The sequence below is a fragment of the Schistocerca cancellata genome, chromosome 2 (genome assembly GCF_023864275.1).
Source record: "Schistocerca cancellata isolate TAMUIC-IGC-003103 chromosome 2, iqSchCanc2.1, whole genome shotgun sequence".
Taxonomy (NCBI): Eukaryota; Metazoa; Arthropoda; class Insecta; order Orthoptera; family Acrididae; genus Schistocerca; species Schistocerca cancellata.
Genome location: NC_064627.1, coordinates 744,681,814 through 744,707,765, shown reverse-complemented (window position 1 = coordinate 744,707,765; position 25,952 = coordinate 744,681,814). Strand labels below are relative to the sequence as shown.

The 25,952-nt window shown below is 41.0% G+C and overlaps 1 protein-coding gene across 2 annotated transcripts in view; it reads right to left on the bottom strand.

Moving 5' to 3' along the window:
- Positions 1 to 25,952, bottom strand: part of LOC126162554 (vacuolar protein sorting-associated protein 18 homolog) — a 329,211-nt gene that overhangs the window by 184,917 nt on the left and 118,342 nt on the right. For both annotated transcript variants that reach the window (XM_049919139.1, XM_049919140.1), the window contains one exon: positions 23,465 to 23,609. In XM_049919139.1, the coding sequence (XP_049775096.1) occupies positions 23,465 to 23,609 (145 nt within the window). The remainder of the gene's footprint in view (positions 1 to 23,464; positions 23,610 to 25,952) is intronic.

The window sequence follows — 25,952 nt, the reverse complement described above, 5'->3', positions numbered from 1 at the left end:
TCTTTTACCATTCTTATAGACAGTGGTCTCCCATGCTTTTTTCCAGTTACTTGAAACTTTGCACTGGGCAAAAGATTTGTGATAAATGGCAAAGAGTACTTTCTGTAAAACCGAAGTGGGATTCCATCTGAACCTGGTGACCTCTTTGTCTTTAACTTTTTCAGTTGCTTCTCAATGCCACAGACACCTATTTCTATCTTCTCCACACAGGAGCCTGTGCAATGGTCAAACTGGTATATCTCTACAATCCTACTGCTGGAATGATTTTTAAGTGCAAAATTTAAATCTTTAGCTTCCTTTTTGGTGTCTTCTATTTTCACAGCGGACTGCTCAACACATGACTGGATACTGGCTAGTAGCCTTCAAACCACTTAGTGATGCTTTGTAGAACCAGAATTTTCTCTGGTTCTCAGCAAGATCTTTTGCTGAGGTATGACAATGGAAGTTCTATGCGTAGTGATCTGCTCTTTCTAGAGATGCAAGACTTTCTAATGAGCTACTAAACAAAAGCAGGTCCTCAATCCACTTACTCAGCACTTGCGTCTCCATGGCTATAAGAAAAGGCTGAAAAGTTCCTGACTGCCAGTAGAATACTGTATTTTTAGCAAATAAATTTATATTTCCTCCCCAATACAGTCCACTTATAGGCCAATATTGTTTGTCCAACATTTTCTCAATGAGTAGATTCCACCACAGTAATGTAATTCTGAAAGTACTGCAAAATACACAACAACAGTTTTCATAAACTTTACTTGGACTCAAAACATTTTTGAGTCATAAACTGTTTTTAGATTTGGGGAGATGAAAAACAGAGGGTGCAAGTTTGATCAACAGAATGAATTTTCCAACATTTTGTATTTTAAATTCCTCAGTTTTCACACTACCAAAATATCTTTATGTGTAGTTGCATTGACGCGAAGAAACAGGGTTCTTCACCTTCTCTTTTATTTTCTCACTCAGACAACAACCATAGTATTTGCCTGTTACTGTATTTGTTACCCATTGCAAGGTAATAGTAGCTGTTTACTGAAACTGGACGAACAGTAATGTGAAACTGAGTTAATTAGCTGTCTGCTGCTGATTCCCAATTAGCTGGAAAATTAACTTTACATGCCAATCTTCTGTTCCCTCAACTGTGGTGGCATTGGGCTGGTTCTTATCTAGCCAGGATTTCAATTGCTAAATGAAAACTCATTTATATAGGGCAACAGAGGAATGCTCTAGACCAGCAAACAGACAAATCTGGTACATAATTCAGATATATTCACCATAAAACACATGAAATGTAAGGTAGCTTGTTGTCTTCTACATGAGACTGATCACTTACAATTAAAGAAATGACCTGGCATGCCAACATCTTGTTGCAGGTCAAGACGAAACAATAAACTTTCAAGAACTGGAATATGAATTACTTCTCCAGCCCATTTGGGAGTGTGCTAAAAGAAAAGTCATGAAGATACTTTAGATATTTAATCAAAGGGGAAACAGTTGACAACCATGATATCTGCATTTGAACTATAGTGCAGACAGAGGTGGTACAAACTAGCTTATCGTATCTGCACAGAAAAAGTCATCCTGCCTGTTGATCTTTGTGCAAAGAGTTGCATTGCTTCGAAATCATGACTGATATTAATTAGAGCATTTTATTCAGAAACTGTGGTAGTAAACCCAACTGCTCTAACTATGGATGATACCAAGTAAGGTATTCAAGCACACTGGCTCTGAAAATGGTGCAACACCCTCACTGCTGCTACCACAGTAGGGTGGTCCCATCTAAGAACTGCAATGAAATGAGGTGGTGAGAGCACCCCTCAGCACTTCTGTATATTCGGGCACCTCACATAGACTCGTGCACTTCACCACATAAGCATCTGACAACAGAGAGAGGGTCCTGTAGCCAACCTGTGACTACTGTTGGGAGACTGAAGTGATGCCAATTCTGCGAGGATGTGAAAGCCTTGTATCATAGTGCTCCAAAGTAGCCACAGCTCGAAATTCAATGTAACAGCTTGGACCCACTACAGAATATTGCCATCTTGCAAATTGTTAGCAATAATTAATCCAAGAGCCTGAAAATTTCCCTGCCCCAACCAGTCAATAGTCCTGTATTCTATTCAGGCAGTTACCTTTCAAAAAAGACCTGTTAAAGAATCTTTATCAATCCAAATCTGTGATTGTAAATGTAACCTAAACTGAATTAGCAACTCTCTCCTAGTCACAGACTAGACTGGGCATCAGTCATGGCCTTTCTGCAAGGGGCGGCCCGTTATCATGTGCTAATTTGCCACAGCAAACTGCAAATATCACACTAACATTATGCCGCTTCTCTTCAAATGTGGACCAAGTATCACACTAAATTTACACTATTTCTCTTTTAATTTATGCTAATGTGCAAATAAAACATATGAAGATATGTTTTGTGGTGTTCTCTCCACAATAATTAGAAACCAGTGTCGAGCGCTGAAATGATGGTCAGCCATGCTGTGATCGTCTCAGAGAAGGAAGCTGCTTTCTATTATGTATGCTCTGATGTGACTTCTGGCACTATGAGTACTACATTTCTCAGAGCAAAAGGCCAGTATTTTTCTTTCAAAGTGCGTGTAGAGTACTGTGCAAATGCAGAGTATGAGGGATTTTTGAGTAGCAGTTGACCTAACAGTGATGGGGCCAAGTGGTCAAGTAGATTCCGGCCAATGTGGAGAGTGGCCATGTGGCATCGTCCGCTCTGCCTGTGAGTGGACATGTGGCCACTCCTTCAGCAAGGTCCGAGCAGGCACGCGGGGGGAGGGGTTTATTAGTGATTGGGAGCGCCAATGTTAGGCGAGTGATGGAGCCCCTTAGGGAAATAGTGGAAAGGTCGGGGAAGAAGCCCAGTGTTCACTCTGTCTGCTTGCCGGGGGGTCTCATCCAAGATGTGGAGGAGGCCCTGCCCACGGCGATAGAGAGCACTGCGTGCACCCGACTGCAAATTGTTGCTCATGTCAGCACCAGACTCCTGCCGTCTGAGTTCAGAGGTCATCCTCAGTTCATACAGGCGGTTGGCGGAGTTGGTGAAGGCGGAAAGCCTTGCTCGTGGGGTGGGATCTGAGCTAACTATCTGTAGTATCATTCCCAGAACCGATCGTGGTCCTCTGGTTTGGAGCCAAGTGGAAGGCTTGAACCAGAGGCTCAGACGATTCTGCGGAGATCTGGGGTGCAAATTTCTTGACCTCCACTATCGGGTGGAGAAATGTAGGGTCCCCCTGAATAGGTCAGGCGTGCACTACATGCAGGAAGCCGCTACAAGGGTAGCGGAGTATGTGTGGAATGAACATGTGGGTTTTTTAGGTTAGAGAATTCCCTCCCTAGGCCCAACAAGACGCCTCCTGAAATGCGGCAAGGTAGGAGTAGGCAAAATGCAACAGGGAATAACAATATTAATCTGCTAATAGTAAACTGCAGGAGCGTCTATAGAAAGGTCCCAGAACAGCTCTCATTAATGAACGGTCACAATGCCCACATAGTACTAGGGACAGAAAGTTGGCTGAAACCAGATGTAAACAGTAATGAAATTCTAAACTCAGATTGGAATGTATACCACAGAGACAGGATGGACAGTGAAGGGGGAGGCGTGTTTATAGCAATAAGAAGTGCAATAGTATCGAAGGAAATTCACGGAGATCCGAAATGTGAAATAATTTGGGTGAAGGTCATGGTTAAAGCAGGCTCAGACATGGTAATTTGATGTCTCTATAGGCCCCCTGGCTCAGCAGCTGTTGTGGCTGAGCACCTGAAGGGTAATTTGGAAAATATTTCGAGTAGATTTCCCCACCATGTTATAGTTCTGGGTGGAGATTTTAATTTGCCGGATATAGACTGGGAGACTCAAACGTTCATAACAGGTGGCAGGGACAAAGAATCCAGTGCAATTTTTTTAAGTGCTTTATCTGAAAACTACCTTGAGCAGTTAAACAGAGGACCGACTCGTGGCAATAACATATTAGACCTTCTGGTGACAAACAGACCTGAACTATTTGAAACAGTTAACGCAGAACAGGGAATCAGCGATCATAAGCGGTTACTACATCGATGATTTCAGCCGTAAATAAAAATATTAAAAAAGGTAGAAAGATTTTTCTGTTTAGCAAAGCTGACAAAAAGCAGATTTCAGAGTACCTGATGGCTCAACACAAAAGTTTTGTCTCAAGTACAGATAGTGTTGAGGATAAAGTTCAAAACCATCATACAATATGTGTTAGATGAGTATGTACCAAGCAAGATCGTAAGAGATGGAAAAGAGCCACTGTGGTACAACAACCGAGTTAGAAAACTGCTGCGGAAGCAAAGGGAACTTCACAGCGAACATAAACATAGCCAAAGACTTGCAGACAAACACTCTGTGACCAAAATGGTACTGAAACAGAGGATGACAGACTAAAGGCCGAAATACTAAATGTTGTTTTCCAAAGCTGTTTCACAGAGGAAGACTGCACTGTTGTTCCTTCTCTAGATTGTCACACAGATGACAAAATGGTAGATATCGAAATAGATGACAGAGGGATAGAGAAACAATTAAAATCACTCAAAAGAGGAAAGGCCGCTGAACCTGATGGGATGCCAGTTCGATTTTACACAGAGTACACGAATGAACTTGCTCCCCTTCTTGCAGCCGTGTACCGTAGGTCTCTAGAAGAGCGTAGCATTACAAAGGATTGGAAAAGGGCACAGGTCATCCCCGTTTTCAAGAAGGGATGTCGAACAGATGTGCAAAACTATAGACCTATATCTCTAATGTCGATCAGTTGTAGAATTTTGGAACACATATTATGTTCGAGTATAATGACTTTTCTGGAGACTAGAAACCTACTCTGTAGGAATTAGCATGGGTTTTGAAAAAGACAATCGTGTGAAAACCAGCTTGCGCTATTCGTCCACAAGACTCAGAGGGCCACAGACACGGGTTCCCAGGTAGATGCCATGTTTCTTGACTTCCGCAAGGCGTTCGATACAGTTCCCCACAGTCGTTTCTTGAACAAAGTAAGAGCATATGGACTATCAGACCAATTGTGTGATTGGATTGAAGAGTTCCTAGATAACAGAACGCAGCATGTCATTCTCAATGGAGAGAAGTCTTCTGAAGTAAGAGTGATTTCAGGTGTGCCGCAGGGGAATGTCGTAGGACCATTGCTATTCACATTATACATAAACGACCTTGTGGATGACATCAGAAGTTCACTGAGGCTTTTTGCGGATGATGCTGTGGTATATCGAGAGGTTGTAACAATGGAAAATTGTACTGAAATGCAGGAGGATCTGCAGCGAATTGACGCATGGTGCAGGGAATGGCAATTGAATCTCAATGTAGACAAGTGTAAAGTGCTGCGAATACATAGAAAGAAAGATCCCTTATCATTTAGCTACAATATAGGAGGTGAGCAACTGGAAGCAGTTAATTCCATAAATTATCTGGGAGTACGCATTAGGAGTGATTTAAAATGGAATGATCATATAAAGTTGATCATCGGTAAAGCAGATGCCAGACTGAGATTCGTTGGAAGAATCCTAAGGAAATGCAGTCCAAAAACAAAGGAAGTAGGTTACAGTACACTTGTTCGCCCACTGCTTGAACATTGCTCACCACAAGTGCGGGATCCGTACCAGATAGGGTTGATAGAAGAGATAGAGAAGATCCAACAGAGAGCAGCGCGCTTCGTTACAGGATCATTTAGTAATCGCGAAAGCGTTACGGAGATGATAGATAAACTACAGTGGAAGACTCTGCAGGAGAGACGCTCAGTAGCTCGGTATGGGCTTTTGTTGAAATTTTGAGAACATACCTTCACCTAGGAGTCAAGCAGTATATTGCTCCCACCTACGTATATCTCGCAAAGAGACAATGAGGATAAAATCTGAGAGATTAGAGCCCACACAGAGGCATACCGACAATCCTTCCTTCCACGAACAATGCGAGACTGGAATAGAAGGGAGAACTGATAGGGGTACTCAAGGTACCCTCCGCCACACACCGTCAGGTGGCTTGCGGAGTATGGTTGTAGATGTAGATGTAGATGTACACTGACTGGCAATTCACTGGCTCCAGTTTGATACCCATTGCTAACATCATCTTTTTTATTCCTCGCAATGTTAAATTATTAATTGTTAAATTTAAATATATTTAAATAGTTCAATTTCGTGAAAAGGAAAAATTGCTGCTCACCATATAGCGGAGAGGCTGAGTTGCAGATAGGTACAACAAAATGACTGTCCCAAATAATAGTTCATCAGAATTAGATAGCAAGCAAACACACACACACACACACACACACACACACACACACACACACTCACGCAAATGCAACTCACACACACATGACTGCAGTTTCAGGCAACTGAGGCCACACTACAAGCAGCAGCACCAGTGCATGATAGGAGTGGCAACTGAGTGGGGATAGGAGGAGGCTGGGGGGAAGGAGGGGAAAGGATAGTAGGGTACGCGTGGCCGACAGTGATGTGCCATTGGGGAGCGCGGAGGGACGAGGTGGAAAGAGGATAGGGCAGCTATATGTAGTCAGGAGGTTAGACGGAGGGGTTGGAGAGGCTGGGTGAGGGAGGGGGGAGTGGGGGTGCCTATCTATGACTCAGCATCTCCGCTATATGATGAGTAGCAACTTTCCTTTTCACAATATTGTTACATTCCATCCTGGATTTTCCAGTCTGATAAACAGTTCAATTTATATACATAAAATTAATATATTCAATTTAGTTATGATTACTGCCCTTGTAAGTTAAAAGACTACAGGCCACCACATTGTTGCACATTGGTGATATTCTCCACAAGCTGTCACTTATGTCTATGTTTCTTGTACATCAGAAAAAAGTCTGTTACATAATCAATAAGAAAAATCTTTCTTATCCCAAACAACAGTAACTTTTTTTAAAATTTTAAATCCGTCTCATCTTTTCAGAGCAAGGCCACCATGTATTATACACAGTAACAACTTGGCAGATTTAATAATTGTGATAGTTTCATCTGCAATTGCAGTTTTTTGTGTCCTTTGTTATGTTATATTCAAAAGAATATGGTCACAACTGAATTCAGTCACCATTTTTCTTAACTCTTGAACAGGAAGGAACAGATATGTTATAAATCTTCATCAATTTTGTATGTTAATTTTTTTAATGATGGATCCATTTGAATCTCTCTCTCTCTCTCTCTCTCTCTCTCTCTCTCTCTCTCTCTCTCTCTCACACACACACACACACACACACACACACACACACACACACACAAACAGAACCAGGAAAAAAAGCTCTGTATACAAAACTATTCCCAGATCAATCTGATACCTGTGCTACTGCCCAAAACATTTGTTTTTAAGACCAAAGAAACTAATGACCCATCGTTGCACATTAACAAACAAATTTCACATTGACTGGATCCTGTTCACCTCCTTTTTCATCGTCTCTTGCTGGTTCTTTTTGGATCTGTTGCATATTGATTCAGGTAACAATTTTTTTTTTATCCCCTTCCATATCATAGTGATCATAAGCCTCTGACAAACTTTGATGTGTGTGTAATTATACAGTCACAGCCGAGTAATTTCTGTAAATTTCATCTCTTTTTATGGATAGCATATTTCAGAACTACTGTGAACTTTCCGTTTTATGGCCGTAACCATCAACTAATGACAGCTCCTAATCAGGATACTGTTTCAGTGTTACAGTGAGTGATAGTCATTGAGCTGGTGACAATGGCTCATTTTCTGTACAATTTGTGGTGCACGGTAAAAAATTTTATGATTAAATTTGACTTGAGATTTTGACAACACTGATTTTGAGTATTGCTGTGTCTCCCCCAAATTTCCTTCAACCCAACATTTGTCTCCACGAGGAATTTTATAACTATATGGTGGGAGCCTCCTAATATGCCCGACTAAATCCGAGGGTCCAGTTCCCCTTGTAGGTCACTAGAGCAAAAGAAGGCCAGTTTATAGTTGATGTACCTTTATATAATGATCTGATTTTCGTAGTTGAGTTTGGTACATCAAATTTCTATTTCATACCGGGCATAGCATTTCATCTGTAGTTATGCTGGACACCTTAATATATTCAGTGTTTCTCCTATCATCAAGTAATGAGCAGTTGTCAGAAAACTGTTACACCTCTGAAGACGGTCAGTAGATGTGTAAGTAGCCTATCAGTTTGATGAGCTGCAAATACACACATCAAAAAAAGTTTTGCATCGCTTCAATTCCGAGAGTTCCAGAACCTGTTTGGAAAATTGAAAAGAGATCAACATAAACATCATTTCTACCCTTTTTACTGCTCATGAAAACCACACATTGCATGTTGTACCACCATACAGTGAGACCTTCAGAGGTGGTGTTCCAGATTGCTGTACACACTGGTACCTCTAATATCCAGTAGCATAACCTCTTGCACTGATGCACATCTGTATTCATCATGGCATTATATCCCTAAGTTCATCAAGGCACTGTTAGTCCAAATTGTCCCACTTCTCAACGGTGATTTGGCATACATCCCTCAGAGTGGTTGGTGGGTCACGTCATCCATAAACAGCCCTTCTCAATCTATCCCAGGCACGTTCGATAGGGTTCATGTCTGGAGAACATGCTGGCCACTCTAGTTGAACCATGTCGTTATCCTGAAGGAAGTCATTCACAAGATGTGCACAATGGGGGCGCGAATTGTCATCCATGAAGACGAATGTCTCACTAATATGTTGACGATATGGTTGCACTATAGGTTGGAGGATGGCATTCATGTATTGTACAGCCGTTACATATTGTATAGCGGCGTATGTCAGCCCCACATAATACCACCCCAAAACAGCAGTGAGCCTCCACCATGCTGCACTCTTTGGACAGTGTGTCTAACGCGTTCAGCCTGACCGGGTTGCCTCCACACACGTCTCCAACAATTGTCTGGTTGAAGGCATATGCGACACTCATCAGTGAAGAGAACGTGAAGAAAATGCTGAGCAGTCCATTCAGCATGTTGCTGGGCCCATATGTACTGCATTGCATGGTGTCATGGTTGTAAAGATGGACCTCGCCATGGAGTTGGGAGTAAAGTTGCGCATCATGCAGCCTATTGTGCTCAGTTTGAGTCATAACACGACGTCCTGTGGCTGCACAAAAAGCATTATTCAACATGGTGGCATTGCTGTCAGGGTTCCTAAGAGCCATAATCTGTAGGAAGTGGTCATCCACTGCAGTAGTAGCCCTTAGGCAGCCTGAGCGAGGCATGTCGTCGGCAGTTCCTGCCTCTTTGTATCTCCTCCATGTCCAAACAACATTGTTCTGGTTCACTCTGAAACGCCTGGGCACTTCCCTTGTTGAGACCCCTTCATGGCACAAAGTAACAATGCAGACATGGATCGAACCGCAGTATTGACTGTCTAGGCATAGATGAACTACAGACAACATGAGCCATGTACACCCTTCCTGGAGGAATGACTGGAACTGATTGGCTGTCAGACCCCCTCCATCTAATATGTGCTGCCCGTGGGTTTAATGACATCTCTGAACAGTCAAAAGGACTGTATCTGTGATACAATACCCACAGTCAATGTCTATCTTCAGAAGTTCTGGGAACTGGAGTGATGCAAAACTTTTTTTGATGTGTGTATGTGATTAAAATAACTAAGTCACACCTGGCATGCATTGGAGTGAAGAAAAGTTCTAAATTCATTATAGGAATCAAAATACTTTTCTCTTACTGCAATATAATATTTATTTACATTACAGACACATTTTGCTGTTTATATTAAATGCATATCAGTGGGTTTTTTTTTATCCTACCAAAACCTGCACAGATTTTGGCATGACATCTAAAAAAAAAAATCCAATAAAGATGCCTTGAACATAAAAAGGCAAATGCATCTAGAATGAAAACAAATTTTATATTGCAGCAAGAAAAGATATTTGAATTTATAAAAGAAAGACAAAATCAAATACAATACACAAGAAGGTCTAATCCTTGTGTGTGTGTGTGTGTGTGTGTGTGTGTGTGTGTGCCACCTAGCCCCCTTTAGGGAGAAAAGAGAGAGATAAGGAGGAATTGGACAAAGTGAGGGTGGAAGGATGAGATGGACAGAGGGGGGAGAAGGATGAGATGGACAGAGGGGGGAGAAGGATGAGATGGACAGAGGGGGGAGAAGGATGAGATGGACAGAGGGAGGAGGAGGAAGATGGACAGAGAGATGGGGGAGGAGGGGAAGGACAGAGAGATGGGGAGAAGGCGATGGTCAGGGAGATGGAGGAGGTGGGGATGTACAGAGAAGTGGGGAGAAGGGGACAGAAAATTGGGGGCAGGATGGGTTGGACAGAGAGGGGGGGGGGGGGGGGAGGAAAAGCTGGAAAAAGAGAAGGGGGAGGAAGAGCTGGAAAAAGAGAGAAGGGGGAGCAGGAGACATGTGCAATATATGTGACAAACATATACATGATCGAAGCCATAGATAAAAAGCTAGTAATGAAAAAAAAATTAGGAAAGCTGGTAGTAAAGCATTTTGAATAGCTACATTAAATTATGATTGTAGCCAAGACAGACATGAAGCCAACAGGTTTCACTGTAGATCAAGTTTGTATGCCAGTTAGCTCTACAGATGAAGAGATTGAAAGAATGTTTGCTGATATAAAAAAATATTAAGGTTATTAAAGGAAAGGAAATTTTAATTGTGATTGTGGCAAGTGGAACAGGAAAAGGTGCAGAAGGAAAAATACACTGGAAAGTTTCAGGTACATTACACAACAGTAAGACAGAGATTTCAAGACCAAAATCTAAACAGCAAAAACATTTCCAGGAGCAGATAAGGGCTCTTAGTTACGGATAGCAGATTAATACTGAAGAAACTGTAGAAAGGTAGGAATATTAGCAGATGGGTCACAGATAAATTGTAAAGATGAGAGTTCCCCAAACATTTCAAAGAGAGTTTTATGTAATGACTGACTGAAAAGTGAAATGAACACAATAGATGATGAATAGGTAGCTTTAAGAGATGAAATAGTAACGGCAGTCAAGGATCAAATACACAAAAAGACAAGTTCCAGTGAACATCCATGGATAAGACACAAGAAATATCTTTGGGAAAGATAATTACAGAGACCTATTGGGAAAAGGAGAGGCAGCTGAATGAAATGGTATTATTACATTCTTCTTGATTTATGCAAGTATTTTTCCCATCTCATATAGCCTGCACACCAGGGGGAATAGTTTTATTATGTCTAGCTCAGATGGCAAGCCATTACTAAGCACAGACGGGAAAGCTAGATGATGGAAGGAATATATAGGAGGGCTATACAAGAGAAATGAACTTCAAAACAATATTATACAGAAGCAAGAAGGAGTAGATGAAGATGAAATGGGAGCTAATTGCTACAAGCTTTTGAAAGAACACTGAAAGACCTAATTCAAAACAAGGTGCCTGGAATATGTGGCATTCCCTCAGAATTACTTATAACTTGAGCCAGCCTTGGCAAAACTATTCCACCTGGTGTGCAGGACATATGAGACAAGTGAAATACCCTCAGACTTCGAAAAGAGTGTAATAATTCCGAATACGACGAATGCAAGTGCTGACATGTGTGAATGCCACAGTAAAACAAGCGTAATGGTATGTAGTCAAATAAAATCAGGCAATTCTGGGGGAATTAGAATAGAAAATGAGATACTAAAAGTAGTAGATGAGTTTTGATATTTGGGCAGCAAAATATGTGTTGAAACTGAAGTAGAAAAGATATAAAAGGCAACCTGGTAATAATAAGAAAATCATATCTGAAAAAGAGGAATTTGTTAACACCAAATACGGGAAAGGCCTTCTGGGAAGGAATTTGCACAGAGTGCAGCCTTGTATGGAAGGGAAATGTGAATGATAAACAGTTCAAACAGGAAGAGAATAGAAACTTTTGAAATCTGGTTATACAGAAGAATGCAGAAGAGTAGATGGGTAGATTAAATAACTACGTAGAAGATACTGAATTTCATTAAAAGAAGGGACTGGTTAATATGACATCATGATGGGGCACCAACAAATTGTCAGTTTGATAATGAAAGGAGGTGTGTGGGATAAAAATTTCAGAAGGATATCAAGGATTGATTATAGAAAGCAGGTTCAATTGGATGTAGGTATATTTATGTATTTAAAAGGTTCCATGGAATCATGCAAGCCATTGCTATTTGATCATAAAATGAGGCAGTACATAATTTACAGAATGCTGTTTAGAGAATTTGTAAACAAAGAATTAAAGTATTAACAAAACACAAAAAACAGAGAGTACATGTATAAATAACGCATTACATAGGAGAGTCCTCAACTATTGCAAGAAAGTCATGTACACGACAGAAGTAGCATCTCATAAGGAAACCTTTAAACTTGGATTTGAATACTTGTCATTTACCACTTAATTTTTTCATTTCATCTGGAAGTCATTTGAACATTAAACATATTGAATATTGTGAAACTTTCTGTACACTACTGGAGGAAGCATTTTCAATGTATATATGGTATTTTCATCTACTGTTCACTGAATGAATGTTGCAATTTCTTCTGAAAGAGTCAAAAGTCTAATCAACAAATTCCAAGCTGGAATATACACTGAGGTGACAAACATAATGGGAAAATGATATGCACACATACACATGGTGGTAGTATTGTGTGCACAAAGTATAAATGGGCAGTGCATTGGTGGAGCTGTCATTTGTACTCAGTCGATTCAAGTGAAAACGGCCACACAACAGGAATTAACAGACTTTGAACATGGAATGGTAGCTGGAGGTAGATGCAAGGGACATTCCATTTTGGAAATTGCTATGGAATTCAATATTCTGAGATCCACAGTGTCAAGAGAGTGTTGAGATACTAGATTTCAGGCATTCTCTCTCACCACGGACAACGCAGCGGCCGACAGCCTTCTTTTAATGACTGAGAGCAGCGGTGTTTGCGTAGAGTTGTCAGTACTAACAGACAAGCAACAATGAGCGAAATAACCACAGGAATCATTGTGGAATGTATGACAAATGTATATGTTAGAACAGTGCGGCAAAATTTGGTGTTAATGGTTTATGGCAGCAAATCACTCACACCAGTGCCTTCACTAAAAGCGAGAAATTTCCTGCAGCACCTCTCCTGGGCTTGTGACCATACTAGTTGGACCCTAGACAACTGGAAAACTGTGGTCTTGTCAGATGAGCTCAAATTTCAGTTGGTAAGAGTTGATGGTAAGGTTCAAGCATGGCACAGACCCCACAAAGCCATGGACCCAAGTCCAAGACACTCTGCAAGTTGGTGGTGGCTCCATAATGGTGTGGCCTGTGTTTACATGGAATGGACTGGGTCCTCTGGTCCCACTTAACAGATCACTGATTGGAAATGAGTATGGCCGGGTACCTGTAGACAATTTGCAGCCACTCATGGACTTCATGTTCCCAAACAATGATGGAGAATTTAGGGATGGAAGTGTGCCACATCACCAGGCCACAGAACATTCTGGACAATGTGAGACAATAATTTGGCCAACCACATTGCTTGATATGAATCACATCAAACATTTATGGGACATAGTCAAGAGGTCATTTTGTGCACAACCTCCTGCACCACCAACACTTTCACAATTATAGGTGGCTGTAGAGGCAGCACACCTCAGTATTTCTAAGGGGACTTCCAACAACTTGTTGAGTCCATGCCACACTGAGTTTCTGCACTACACTAGGCAAAAGTAAGTCCAATACAATATGACATTTGTCACCTCAGTATATGTACACGGATGGAAGAGTTATAATTCAGAGATACCTGAAACATGGTCTACAAGAAGTTTGCAAAATGACATTGCAGATCAGTTTGACTGCCCTTTTCTGAGCTAAGAATGTGCTTCATGAGTGCACAGAGTTACTCCTAAATATTTGAGATAATAGAGCAAAAATAATCAAATTAAACAGGTCTTTGTATTTTTGTGTCAGAGGCAGTGGACATCATTCTTATCGTGAAGATAGCACCATTCAGTTTCTGCAAAAGATCTTGAATGTGGTACTTCCAAGAAAACCTTCCCTCTTTATACAATAAAATTTTGCTTTTACAAGAGTTTCACAATAGAAATGTATGCATAGCATTTTGTTACAGTTTGGCATCATCTGCTCTCCCCAAAAGCTACATGCAGATGTTGCTGACTCCCTTAATAGCTAAACCATTTATATTGTGTTCCATGTCTTTCACAATAACACTTGGGTCATCCACAAAGAGAACAATTTTTGTGTAATCTGTCAGGTTTAGGGGCAGATCACTTATATACAGGGTGTCGCATTTATCTTGACTGCCCTAAATACTTGTTTGTCCAGATGCAAATTACAAAGCATTTCATGCAAATGTTCTTTAGCTGTCAGGAGGACATCAATCAACACGATTCCCTTCATTGTAGCTTTGTTTTTTACAAAGATATGAACAGCGGTATGACTTTTTTAAATGGCACCCTGTATTTTTTATTTGGTAATTCATTTCCTCTCCTAAAGACCTATTCAAAAATGTATCACAGGGTACCATTCACTCAAACACAACATTATTAATTACATAACACAACATTGACCTTGAGCCCGGGATCGCAAACTCATTCACTTACTGGAGTTGTCAGAAAACAAATAAAAACCAAGTAAAAACATAACAAAAAATTGACTTTGACCCCCCTGTACCATGGCCAAGGAGTAGAACGTTCAAACGTGCTCGAAGTGGTGACTCTGGACACCAATACACTGGTGCACTCACTGATTGGAAGAATTATTTACTGCTTCCAGTGTTACCTGCTGAAGAGAGTTACAAGCAAGCACGATACGTTCCTGCATGTCCTCTGGAGTTGTTGGAATGTTGCGATAGACAACATCTTTAATGCATCGCCAAAGACAAAAGTCCAGAGGATTTAAATCAGGAGACATAGCACGCCAAGTAACTGTTCCTCCTCAACCAATCCATCTGCCAGGATACCTTCGGTTCAGAACATGACATGCACACAAGGCATTACATGCTGGACATCCATCATGTTGATACCACATAAGCATTCTTGTTCTTAGCAGCACTTCATCCAGAAAAGGAGGAAGAATTCGTCTGAGGAAGTTGTCATACGCTGTACCATTTAGGCTACTATGGATGAAATAAGGGCCAATAATTGTAGTAACAAGCATCCCACACCACTGTATTTAACTACCCTTTGTTTGAGAAGGAACATTCATTGATAAATAGAACATTGGAGAAGAAGTTGGGTCGGCGAGGATTTGCTGCTGTGTCCACTGACAGAATTGTACACGATTCTGGAAATCATTGCATGCAATTCTTGATGTAGGTGTACATGGTAAGGATGGAACCGGTGACGTGTAAGAATACGATGTACACTGGTTTTAGGAATGCCAATCTTGTGTTCAAGCTGCCATGTGCTCACATGTGGATTCATAGCAATGGAAGCGAGAACAGTAACTTTGGCAGCTTCGTCTGTATGAGTGCTACAACAAATGCATTGTTATGGGTTGAAACTTCCCGGTTCCTGAAGTGTCGCAACAAGATGATAAAACATCATTTGGGAAGCTGGTTCTTGTCAGGATATCACTCTCTGTACAGTTCTGCAGCCTGTGCAGCATTTCGTCTACCTTCAACAACAACAATAAAAGAAACATATGTCGATGCAGTTTGTAGGAAGGAAGCCTTTACTGTATGCCTACTCTACACAACAGTATTTAAAAGGACTAAACTACTGTACTAAATGTACCCGCACATAAGAAAACAGTATTGCAAATTACTGTTCTAACTTACAGTCCCCATAGATGAGTAGCATTTCTACCTTCTCTTCATTGGTGTACATTCTACTCACACAACTCTTCAACTTACGATGGTTGACGAACTGACAGGTGTGTATTCTAATCGTGTTTACATTTGTACTTGGTCAATGCCAGCATGTGGGTGTTTTCCATTACCCCGAGTACCTGCACTAAGTGCTGGGAGCATCAACATCAATGTTGTGTTGTTTAATTAAGAACGTTGTGTTTCAGTGAATGGTATACTGTGATACATTTTTGAATAGGTCTTTAGGAGAGGAAATGAATTTCCGAATAAAAAATACAGGTTGCCATTTAAACAAGTCATACCGCTGTTCATATCTTTGTAGAAAATGAAGCAGGGTGGTCAAGATAAATGGGACACCCTATATATCAAGAACAGCAATGGAGCCAGAACAGAACTCTGTGGCTCCCCCTCCCCCCACCACTGCCCTCCACTTTATATGACCCAAAGTGAGATTCAAACCTCTCCGCAGTTTGTTGACACTACCTTCCAGAGGTGAAGTGAACCATTATTGAGGTTTTGCCTAATCCCACAAAGTCCCAACTGAGGTAAAAGTATTGTATGATGCATTCAATCAGTAAATTTGTCCTCAGACAGGTATCAACTGGATATCCTCCATATATCTCTGTCCTGGGCACCCTCCTTCATTCGCTTATAACTTCTTCCTCTCTTCACAGCTGTTAGCATTCCGAACCACCTTCTTCCTCTACCTCTTTTACCTTCTACTTTGCCCTCCATGATGATCCAATTCCTATGTAATATGTGCCCCATCAAAGATGTTTTACTCTTCTGTATCATCCTTGTGAAGTTCTTCTTAGCTCCTACTCTGCTCAGAACCTTCTCATTTCTCAATCTGTCAATCCATTTCACTTTCTCTACAACCACATTTCAAATCTTTCTAAGTATTTCCATTCTTTCCATCTGAGGTCAATGTTCTGGAACCATAAGATACCACACTCGATACAAGACATTTGGAAAACCTCTACCTACTTGAAATGGAGATGCTTCTGGCCATCAGAAACCCTTTCACTGTCCCGAAAGCTCTCTTTCCCATGGAGATCCTGTGTCTCACTTACTCTGTACAAATTTCACTGGAAGTTACTGAGGTTCCCAAATACTGGAATGACTGAACCTGTACTAATACCACTCCATATGGTGATATATTAATCATGTTGTCTTGTTTTCTGATTCTCACCACTCTGGTCTTGATTCAGTTTCGTTTCAAACTCTTTACCCACAGTTACAATATTTTCTATCATTACTTGCAGCACTTCCTCCATTTCTGCTAGCACAGTCATACCATCAGATACTGAAAACTGTTGTTCTCTCTCCTCTCACTACAAGTCCTTTTGATCTTTCAAAGCCTTAATGATTAGCTTTTCAGCATATATATTGAAAAATGCTGGTGGCATATAGCAACCCTGCCCACATCTCGTCCTATAGCCGCCTCTTCAGTTGCTGCTTCTTTTACTCTAACTACCACTTTCTGTCCCATCACAGTTGCTTTATCAAACTTCTTTCCTTCCAATCTAGTCCAGTGTCTTTCAGAACCCTCAATAACATACACCAGACTATTCTATCAAATGCTTTATCATCCCAGTCGACAAAACAAACACATTTCTCTCTTCATGTATAAAAATCTTTCTGCCATCACCCTCAGACACCCAATTGCATCTCTGGTCCCTCTTCTTTTTCCCAGTCTGAACTGATCTTCTACATACTTCTCAGCAATATTCTGGTCACAGCCTTGGTAACTTGGCATTTGAAATTAGTTGTCTTATAATCTTTATATTGGTTGACAGGACCATTATGGTCTTAAGAAGATTTTCAGGCAAGATACCTGCGTCATTTATCCTACTTATCAGATTTGTAATTCTAGTTATAGCATCACTCTCTCACGTCTTCAGTGCCTCAAACTGTATTTGATCATAGCCCATCACTTTCCTTTCCTTAAGATTCTAGACTGCTTTCTTTGTCTCCCATTTTACTATTATTGGCCCCCAGTGATTTTTGTGACATTGTTGTTCATGTTCTAAGACTAATCTTTCATGCTCAGCCATAGAATCATACAGATCTGCTATGTATGCCTTCCATACATTAATTTTCTCCAGTATTCATTGTTATCTTTCCCTACTTGTTTGGTGTCCCTTAATTGCTAATTTTTCACAGCTCTTTCATTGATACACACTTTGTAGCTCTGTACATTTCATATTAACAGCATCTTCCGTCGGTTCTTGGTAGAACAACATTATAATAATAAATGAACATTATAATAAATAAACATTATAATAATAAATGAAAATTTATTACTGTACATTTCATTTCATTTATTTTTTCGTGTATGCAGCATGAGCATGCACACAATAGTTTTTAATGTCCCCACCTGGGAGGAAAGATTTTGAACAACTTTTAATCTATTACAATTTAATAGTGCTAAAACTGCACAATATTGCTTATTGATTTGATAGCCAACCATATTTCATAAATCAATAACTAATGGTCATATATGCACACCAAATAAAGCCTACGCTCTCATTATGTGAGAGTTGCAAATTGGCTTTTTAAGTAAATTGTGAAAAGGGAAAAAAACACCACATACATGAAGAATATGGTAACTTAATTTCTAAATTTGTTATTTTAGAACAGCAGTAATCACTTGAACCTTTCATAATCATCATATTTTTATTAGGTTGGTGCATAAGTTCATAGTGTTCTTGCTTTTCATGTTGGTATTCTGGTTGTTATGGGTTTATTTACTGATTGTGATCTTTCATTTGTAGTTCACTGCCACTATCTGACTTTATATATTGCCATTTTGTCGTTTTGGGATGTCAAGTGGAATTGTGAACACTACAAAATGGAGTTCCAAGAGGAGAAATCGGAATGTTTCTGACATGTTCTTCTGTCTGTGTACTAAAGAGGAATGACAGCAGCAAAGTAATCAGAAACATTTGCACCACGTATGGGGATAATGTCACTGGACAGAGCATGAGAATAAATGGTTTTCTTGTTTCAAGACAGAAAATTTTGACATTAATGACTTCCCATGTTCAAGAAGGCCTTTGGGATTTGAAGATCATTTAAATGCATTAATCCACAATGATCCATGTCAGTGTACTCGAGAGCTGTTAAATGTGATGAACTGTGTTCATTCCAACACTGTTCGACAATTGCATGCAACGGAAAAGGTTCAGAAATTGGGTGTATGGCTACTGCATGCTCTAAGCCAAAATCACAAGAATCAGCTGGTTGCCGTATGTGCATCTCTGCTTGTTCGTCATCATTTGGTTCATAAAAACACCAACCATTCATATCCTGTATCATTACTCATGATGGGAACGGTGTCTTTCTGCTAACACAAGAAACAAAAAGGAATGGTTGAGCCCAAACAAAGCAGCAACTCTCCATACAAAGACTGTGTGCATCCAGAAAAGATACAGTTATGCTTCTAGTAAAACAGTGACTGTGTGGTGTACTAAAGATTGCTTCACAGAGGTGTAACCATCTCTGCTGACATTATTTGTCAACAATTGAGAGGTCTTGCTGACGCAGTCTGAGAATGACAACCAGGAAGACTGCATGCAGTGATGCTACTCAATGATAATACCCACCCACATTCTGCTAGACTGCCAAATAACACAATACAGGAGTTGGGTCAAGAAGCCACTCCACACCCACCTTATTCACCTGGTCCTGTGCACCAAAATTTTCACCCTGACAACACTCTATCAAACTGCCTTGAAGTAACTTCCTTTCCAGGTGAAAATGTGTTCTAAACATGGCCTGTTAAGTTCTTTGCCTCAAAACCATGTGATTTTTACCATCACAGAATCAAAAAGCTACCCCAGAACTGACAGAATGTTGTAAATAGCAAAGGAGAATATATTATTGATGACTAAAGTCTCTGTTATGTGTATCTGTCATGTTTATTAAACTTATATAAAAATGCTACAGACCTATGCACCAACCCAATATTTCAATTCCTATATGACGTTGAACCCTGTTCATTTAATATACACTTAAGAAAAATTACCAAAAACTCAGCATTGTGTTTATTCATGTAAGATATGAGCCTACATTTTCTACTCTTGAATATTTCAATTAAATCATATACATACATAAAGTATTAATGAAAGACTAGCAACAACATAAGGAACATTATCTTTGTGTTCCATGCTTTCTTTATAATGTTTTATTGGTTAACACATAATCTGTCTGGTACCTGCCTTTATCACCAGGGCTTTTCCATACACAAATCTTTATTAACTATTTCTGGACCAGGTGTGGGAAATCTAAAAGCCAAGACTCCCACTAAACCCTATCAGGTTATCTCCTCTTTCATTCCCTTGTACAATCCACAATCTCCAGCATTTCCATGCCTACATCTTCCCACCATATGGTTCCAATCTCCAGTCAACATCGTTCTTATATGACCTTTTATTTTCTTCAAAACCTCTTCTATCTGTTTAAAGATATTGTTCATCTCTCTCTCTCATTAGCTTATGATGTAAGATGTACACTTGAAAAAATTAGGTATCTAAAGAGTCACTCAATATCTTCATTGCTAACATCCTGTCGCTGACAGGCATTTTTTGATTATGTTCTTATACAGTTTCTTCTTGTATAATATGCCTACTTCTCCTCCTTTGTGGTCTCCTACCTTCCTTGTAAAACAGCTTATATTCTCCAGAAACCAACTCTCCTTCACCTTCCCATAACACATCACAAAGTCAAGCACAATCAAATGCTTTTTGTTAACTCAAAGGAAATACATTCTTCTTCATCCTGTCATCTAGTCCTGCTAGTGTCTTGCATACAAGGTAATAAATAGCATTTTCTGTGGACACTCCCTTCCTGGTAGAAACATAGTCTGACGACAAATTATATGTACTGAGATTTGTCATTATTCTCCTACACGATACTTTCTCAAAACCTTTTGAAAACACTGATAGCAAATAAACTGGTTGTTAATTGTCTATGTATCTCTTTCACCCTTTTAAAAAAATTTTATTATAATCATTTGAGTTAGCATAACATATACATGCACATAGGCTAATGTTCAAATTTGACAATCAGATTGCAGCACATGGTATCACTTCATCCAAGTCTTTCAGACCACATTTAAAATCATGGAGTGGGCAGTTCTTACAAGATATGTTAATGACTGTTTCTCCACACTAGAGACACATGCAGCACATTCACTATAGCCACTTCTTCAAGACTGGTCAAATCTCCATTGTCCCATTAAGATGTGGTCGAGTTTCGACCATTCATATTGAGGAGATCGAACCCTGCAACTGTCCTCAATCGGCTTTGAATTAGATGGATATTCTGGGATGGATATTCATTCCAGCATTGTTTCTGTTTCTCACTGACACTGTATGCGGCCCAAAGATCAGCCCATAGTGGCTTGAGTGACTTCAGGTGGATAGCTGATAGATTCTGGAAAATGCTACTTATAAATGAATTCTTATGCAGTCCTATCTTCTTGAGAATTTGCACCTTGCCAACTTTTCTTCTGATATCCAGAGTGGAAATGTTGGACAGAACATTGGACAGAACAGGAAACGACTGACTGGGAGTAGATGTAAGTGCCAATAATGGTCCTCTTTTTTCATTTAGAATACAACTATCTCAGTTGTAAGTGTGCTGTTTTCCCATGCTTAACATTCAGCAGCTAAGTAAACAAGAGAAACTGCAGCAGTGTGTGGGTGAATATACATTTGCTACAGTGTTATTTCCACTTACTTTGTGGAGTAGAATCATTTGAGCCAAGCTTCTTTGACAGTTTCGTGCCATGCTGCTTAAATGACAGTGTCCAATTGAGGTAACAAAGATATTTATGGATACAGTTATGGGAAAATCTGATCCTGTCACATAACGTTTATCTTCCTGTGGGTCTCTGTATTATGGAGATGGAATGCTCTTACCTCTGTTTGACTTGGGTTTGGTTGGAGACTCCATTTGCAAAAATACTTGTTTAGTATAGTGAAGTCACTTGAGGGTGCACTTTTACAATGCTCGATATCTTTGTTCTGATATACTACTGTCAGGTCATCTGTACAGTGGATTTTCTTGGAGCTAGTAGCTGGAATGTTGTTGACATATAAATTATGCAATACCAGAGTTGGGACTGATCCCTGAGGCAGGCGTGTTCAGGCTTCTGCATCTGGTAACTCTTGTTGTTGTTGTAGTCTTCAGTCCTGAGACTGGTTTGATGCAGCTCTCACTCAAAAAACCAAAAACCTTCCATCATTGCTCGCTCCTAACATGGAATTACATCAACAAACTTGAACATCAGCTCTTCTCCCCACACTACTTCACATATTGCCATCATGTCGACAAAGCTTCTGTGAATTTGAGGCTTTCCTGAAATCCATATTGAACCAATGTTGTGAGCATTAGCACTTGAGGTCAGCAACTCCTATTTTTTCTAAGGCCACCCTGCTCAATTGGGATTATTTTATCAATTATCTGTTGGATGCAGCTGAGAATTAGTCTCTCCAGTAATTTATATTTCATGCTGACAAGGGAGATGGATTGATACTTAACTGCATCAGTTCCTTCTTTGTCTCGTTTCAAAACAATGATTACTTTCGATTTCACGAAAATCTTTGGCAGTTTTGCAGTTTGCAGTATTTTGTTGGAGAATTCTAGGAGCCATTGTTTTGTCTGGAGGCCTACAGCTTTAAGGAACACTGAATAGATCCCATCAAATCCTGCAAATTTATTTGTCCTCAGAGAGTTTAGGAATAAGGAGGGTTCCGTATGTCAGAGTCATATGCATATTGGAGGAGGGATTCCAAACAAGATTTCTTTGTGTACAGCTGTTTCTTCGCAGTTTTTTATGTGCCTTATATAGTTTAGCTTTTGAAATGTTTATTAGTTAGGTAGCAACATCATTAGCATTTTACATGTTTGTTTCTTCTTGAATTTGTAAATCTGTACCAAATTTCCTTATAAGGCTTTACAGCTGGAATGCATCAAATTCAGTCCAGCTTTTAATAGAGTGGTTTCACCAATAAGTATTTCAATTTGTCTGGAGACTGATCACATCTAAAAGACATGTTGCAAAAGTGAATGAGTACAGAAGTAATGTATGGTATGGTACAATCCTACTTGAAAGTTTATCACACTCATGCTAATCTATAATGATGTATTACTTTATTGCAGTGGTTATACAGACTTGAAGGGTCTTGCACATAGCAGGCTAGTTTGGAAAGTTGTATCAAATCAAATCATCGGACTGAATACTGAAGACCACCACCACCACCACCACCACCACCACCAACAACAACAACAACAACAACAAGTTACATACCACTGATTATTAGCTACACACCACTGATCATTAATCTAAATTCTTCTACAATTTAACATATTCTTACAGTACTAAGTTTGTGCATCTCATGCAGAAGGAATTCTTAGTCAAATAGTTGAACCCTAAAGCCAACATTACTGACACGCATGTAAACAGTTTTGAGTTTAAAATAATATCCATTTATAAGATCAGAATATAATTCTTTGAGCAACCAAGATTATTTTTAAAATGCATATCAACATATTGGAATTTGTAAGTAGCTTGTACATACAATAACCAAATAGAATTATACCTACAAATGAGAAAATTTTTACAACTGTAACCTTTACCTGCCAAATAGCTATTTTCATTGATATGGTGACGAATTACTCTTTCAAAATCCTTGTTCATTATTGTTAGCCTTATAAGGTTGTGCTTATCACCATGGCTCGCCATAAGGTCATAAACAGTACCTCTGTTATTTTTGACACATTCCTAAAAATAAAATACTGAAATTACTATGATACTTTTACAATCACTGATGGAAAAATTAATTTTAATCTGAAATTGCATTATTTCACAACGAAGACCTGAGAGTTATCTCAGTGAAGAAATTCGCAAGCACAGTGATGGTTCCTTTACACAGAGTCACACTTCCTGAATGGAATTCCCAAGCATAATATGTAGCGTTGCATATTTTCATGTTGCAAAAATAAAGTACATGCTACACAGAACAGTCAACATTTCAACTATCACCTAAAAAACAAAGTTACACAAATACTTCTTTATTTGTTTATAGTCCTGTCACACACTGAAATCCCACACCATACTACAGGAAGTGAGGAATTTGGTGTAAGGGAGGGGGGAAGGGGAATGTGGGATGGGATAAATGTGAGGGGAACTGTAGTGTGGGGAATGGAAGAAATGCAAGGAAGGGAGGGAAATGGGTGGAAGAGGAAAATTACAAGGAATGGGCCAAATAGGGGAGAGGGGGGGGGGGGTATGTGGGAAGAGGGGGGCAGAAATGTGGGAAGAGGGGGGAATGTGGGAAGAGGGGGGGAATCTGGGAGGAGGGGGGCAGAAATGTGGGAAGAGGAAGGGAAATGTGGGAAGAGGGGGGAGGGAAACGGGGGGGAAATGTGAGGAGATGGGGGAAACGTGGGGAGATGGGGGGAAACGTGGGGAGAGTGGGGGAAACATTGGGAGATGGGGGGAAGCGTGGGGAGAGTGGGGGGCACGTGGGGAGAAGGGGGGCACGTGGGGAGAAGGGGGGCACGTGGGGAGAAGGGGGGCACGTGGGGCGAAGGGGGGCACGTGGGGCGAAGGGGGGCACGTGGGGCGAAGGGGGGCACGTGGGGCGAAGGGGGGCACGTGGGGCGAAGGGGGGCACGTGGGGCGAAGGGGGGCACGTGGGGCGAAGGGGGGCACGTGGGGAGAAGGGGGGCACGTGGGGAGAAGGGGGGCACGTGGGGAGAAGGGGGGCACGTGGGGAGAAGGGGGGCACGTGGGGAGAAGGGGGGCACGTGGGGAGAAGGGGGCATGTGGTGAGAAGGGGGGCACGTGGGGAGAAGAGGGAAATGCAAGGAGAGGGGGGAAATATGAGAAGAGGGGAAAATGAGTGGTAATACAGGGAGGGGGGTAAACGCAGGGAGTGGACAAATGGGAGAGCAAGAAAGGTGGGAAGGAAGGGAGGAATGGATGTGGGGAGGAAGGGATGTGGGGAGGAAGGGCGTGCGGGGGGAAGGATGAGCAAGGGAGGGATGTGGATAAGGAATGATGTGGGGAGGCGGGATGTAGCAATGTGGGATGTGTGGAGGGTAGTTGTGTGGAGTACGGAGAGACAGTGCGAAGAGGAACAAAAATGGAATTGGGGGGAACTGACGGAAATAGAAAATACACACTTCAAAAAAAGTTTTGCATCACCCCAGTTCCCAGAACTCCTGAAGATAGGCGTTGACTGTGGATATTGTATCACAGACACAGTCTCTTTGATTGTTCAGAGATGTTACTAAACCCACCCAAAGATCTAAACAACCATGCATGAGCACTGTCTATTAGATGGAGGGGGTCCGACAGCTGCTCAGTTCCAGCCATTTCACCAGGAAGGACGTACATGGCTCGTGTTGTCTGTAGTTCAACCACGCCTAGATGGTCAATACTGCAGTTCGATCATGTCTGCATTGTTACTTTGTGCCAGGAAGGCCTCTCAGCAAGGGAAGTGTCCAGGCGTTTCGAAGTGAACCAAAACAATGTTGTTCGGACATGGAGGGGTTACAAAGAGGCTGGAACTGCCGATGACATGCCATGCTCAGGCTGCCCAAGGGCTCAACTGCAGTGGATGACCACTACCTACAGATTATGGCTTGGAGGAACCCGGACAGCAACACCACCTTGTTGAATAATGCTTTTCGTGCAGCCATGGTATGTCGTGTTATGACTCATACTGAGCGCAACAGGCTGCATGAGGCGCAACTTAACCCCCAACTCCATGGCGAGGTCCATCTTTGCAACCCCGACACCATGCAACGTGGTACAGATGGGCCCAACAACATGCCGAATGGACCGCTCAGGACTGGCATCAAATTCTCTTCACCGATGAGTGTCGCATATGCCTTCAACCAGACCATCGTCAGAGACATGTTTGGAGGCAACCCGGTCAGGCTGAACGCCTTAGACACACTGTCCAGTGAGTGCAGCATGGTGGAGGTTACCTGCTGTTTTGGGGTGACATTGTGTGGGGCCGACGTACGCCGCTGTACAACACATAATGGTTGCACAATACATGAATGCCATATTCCAACCGATAGTGCAACCATATTGGCAGCATATTGGCGAGGC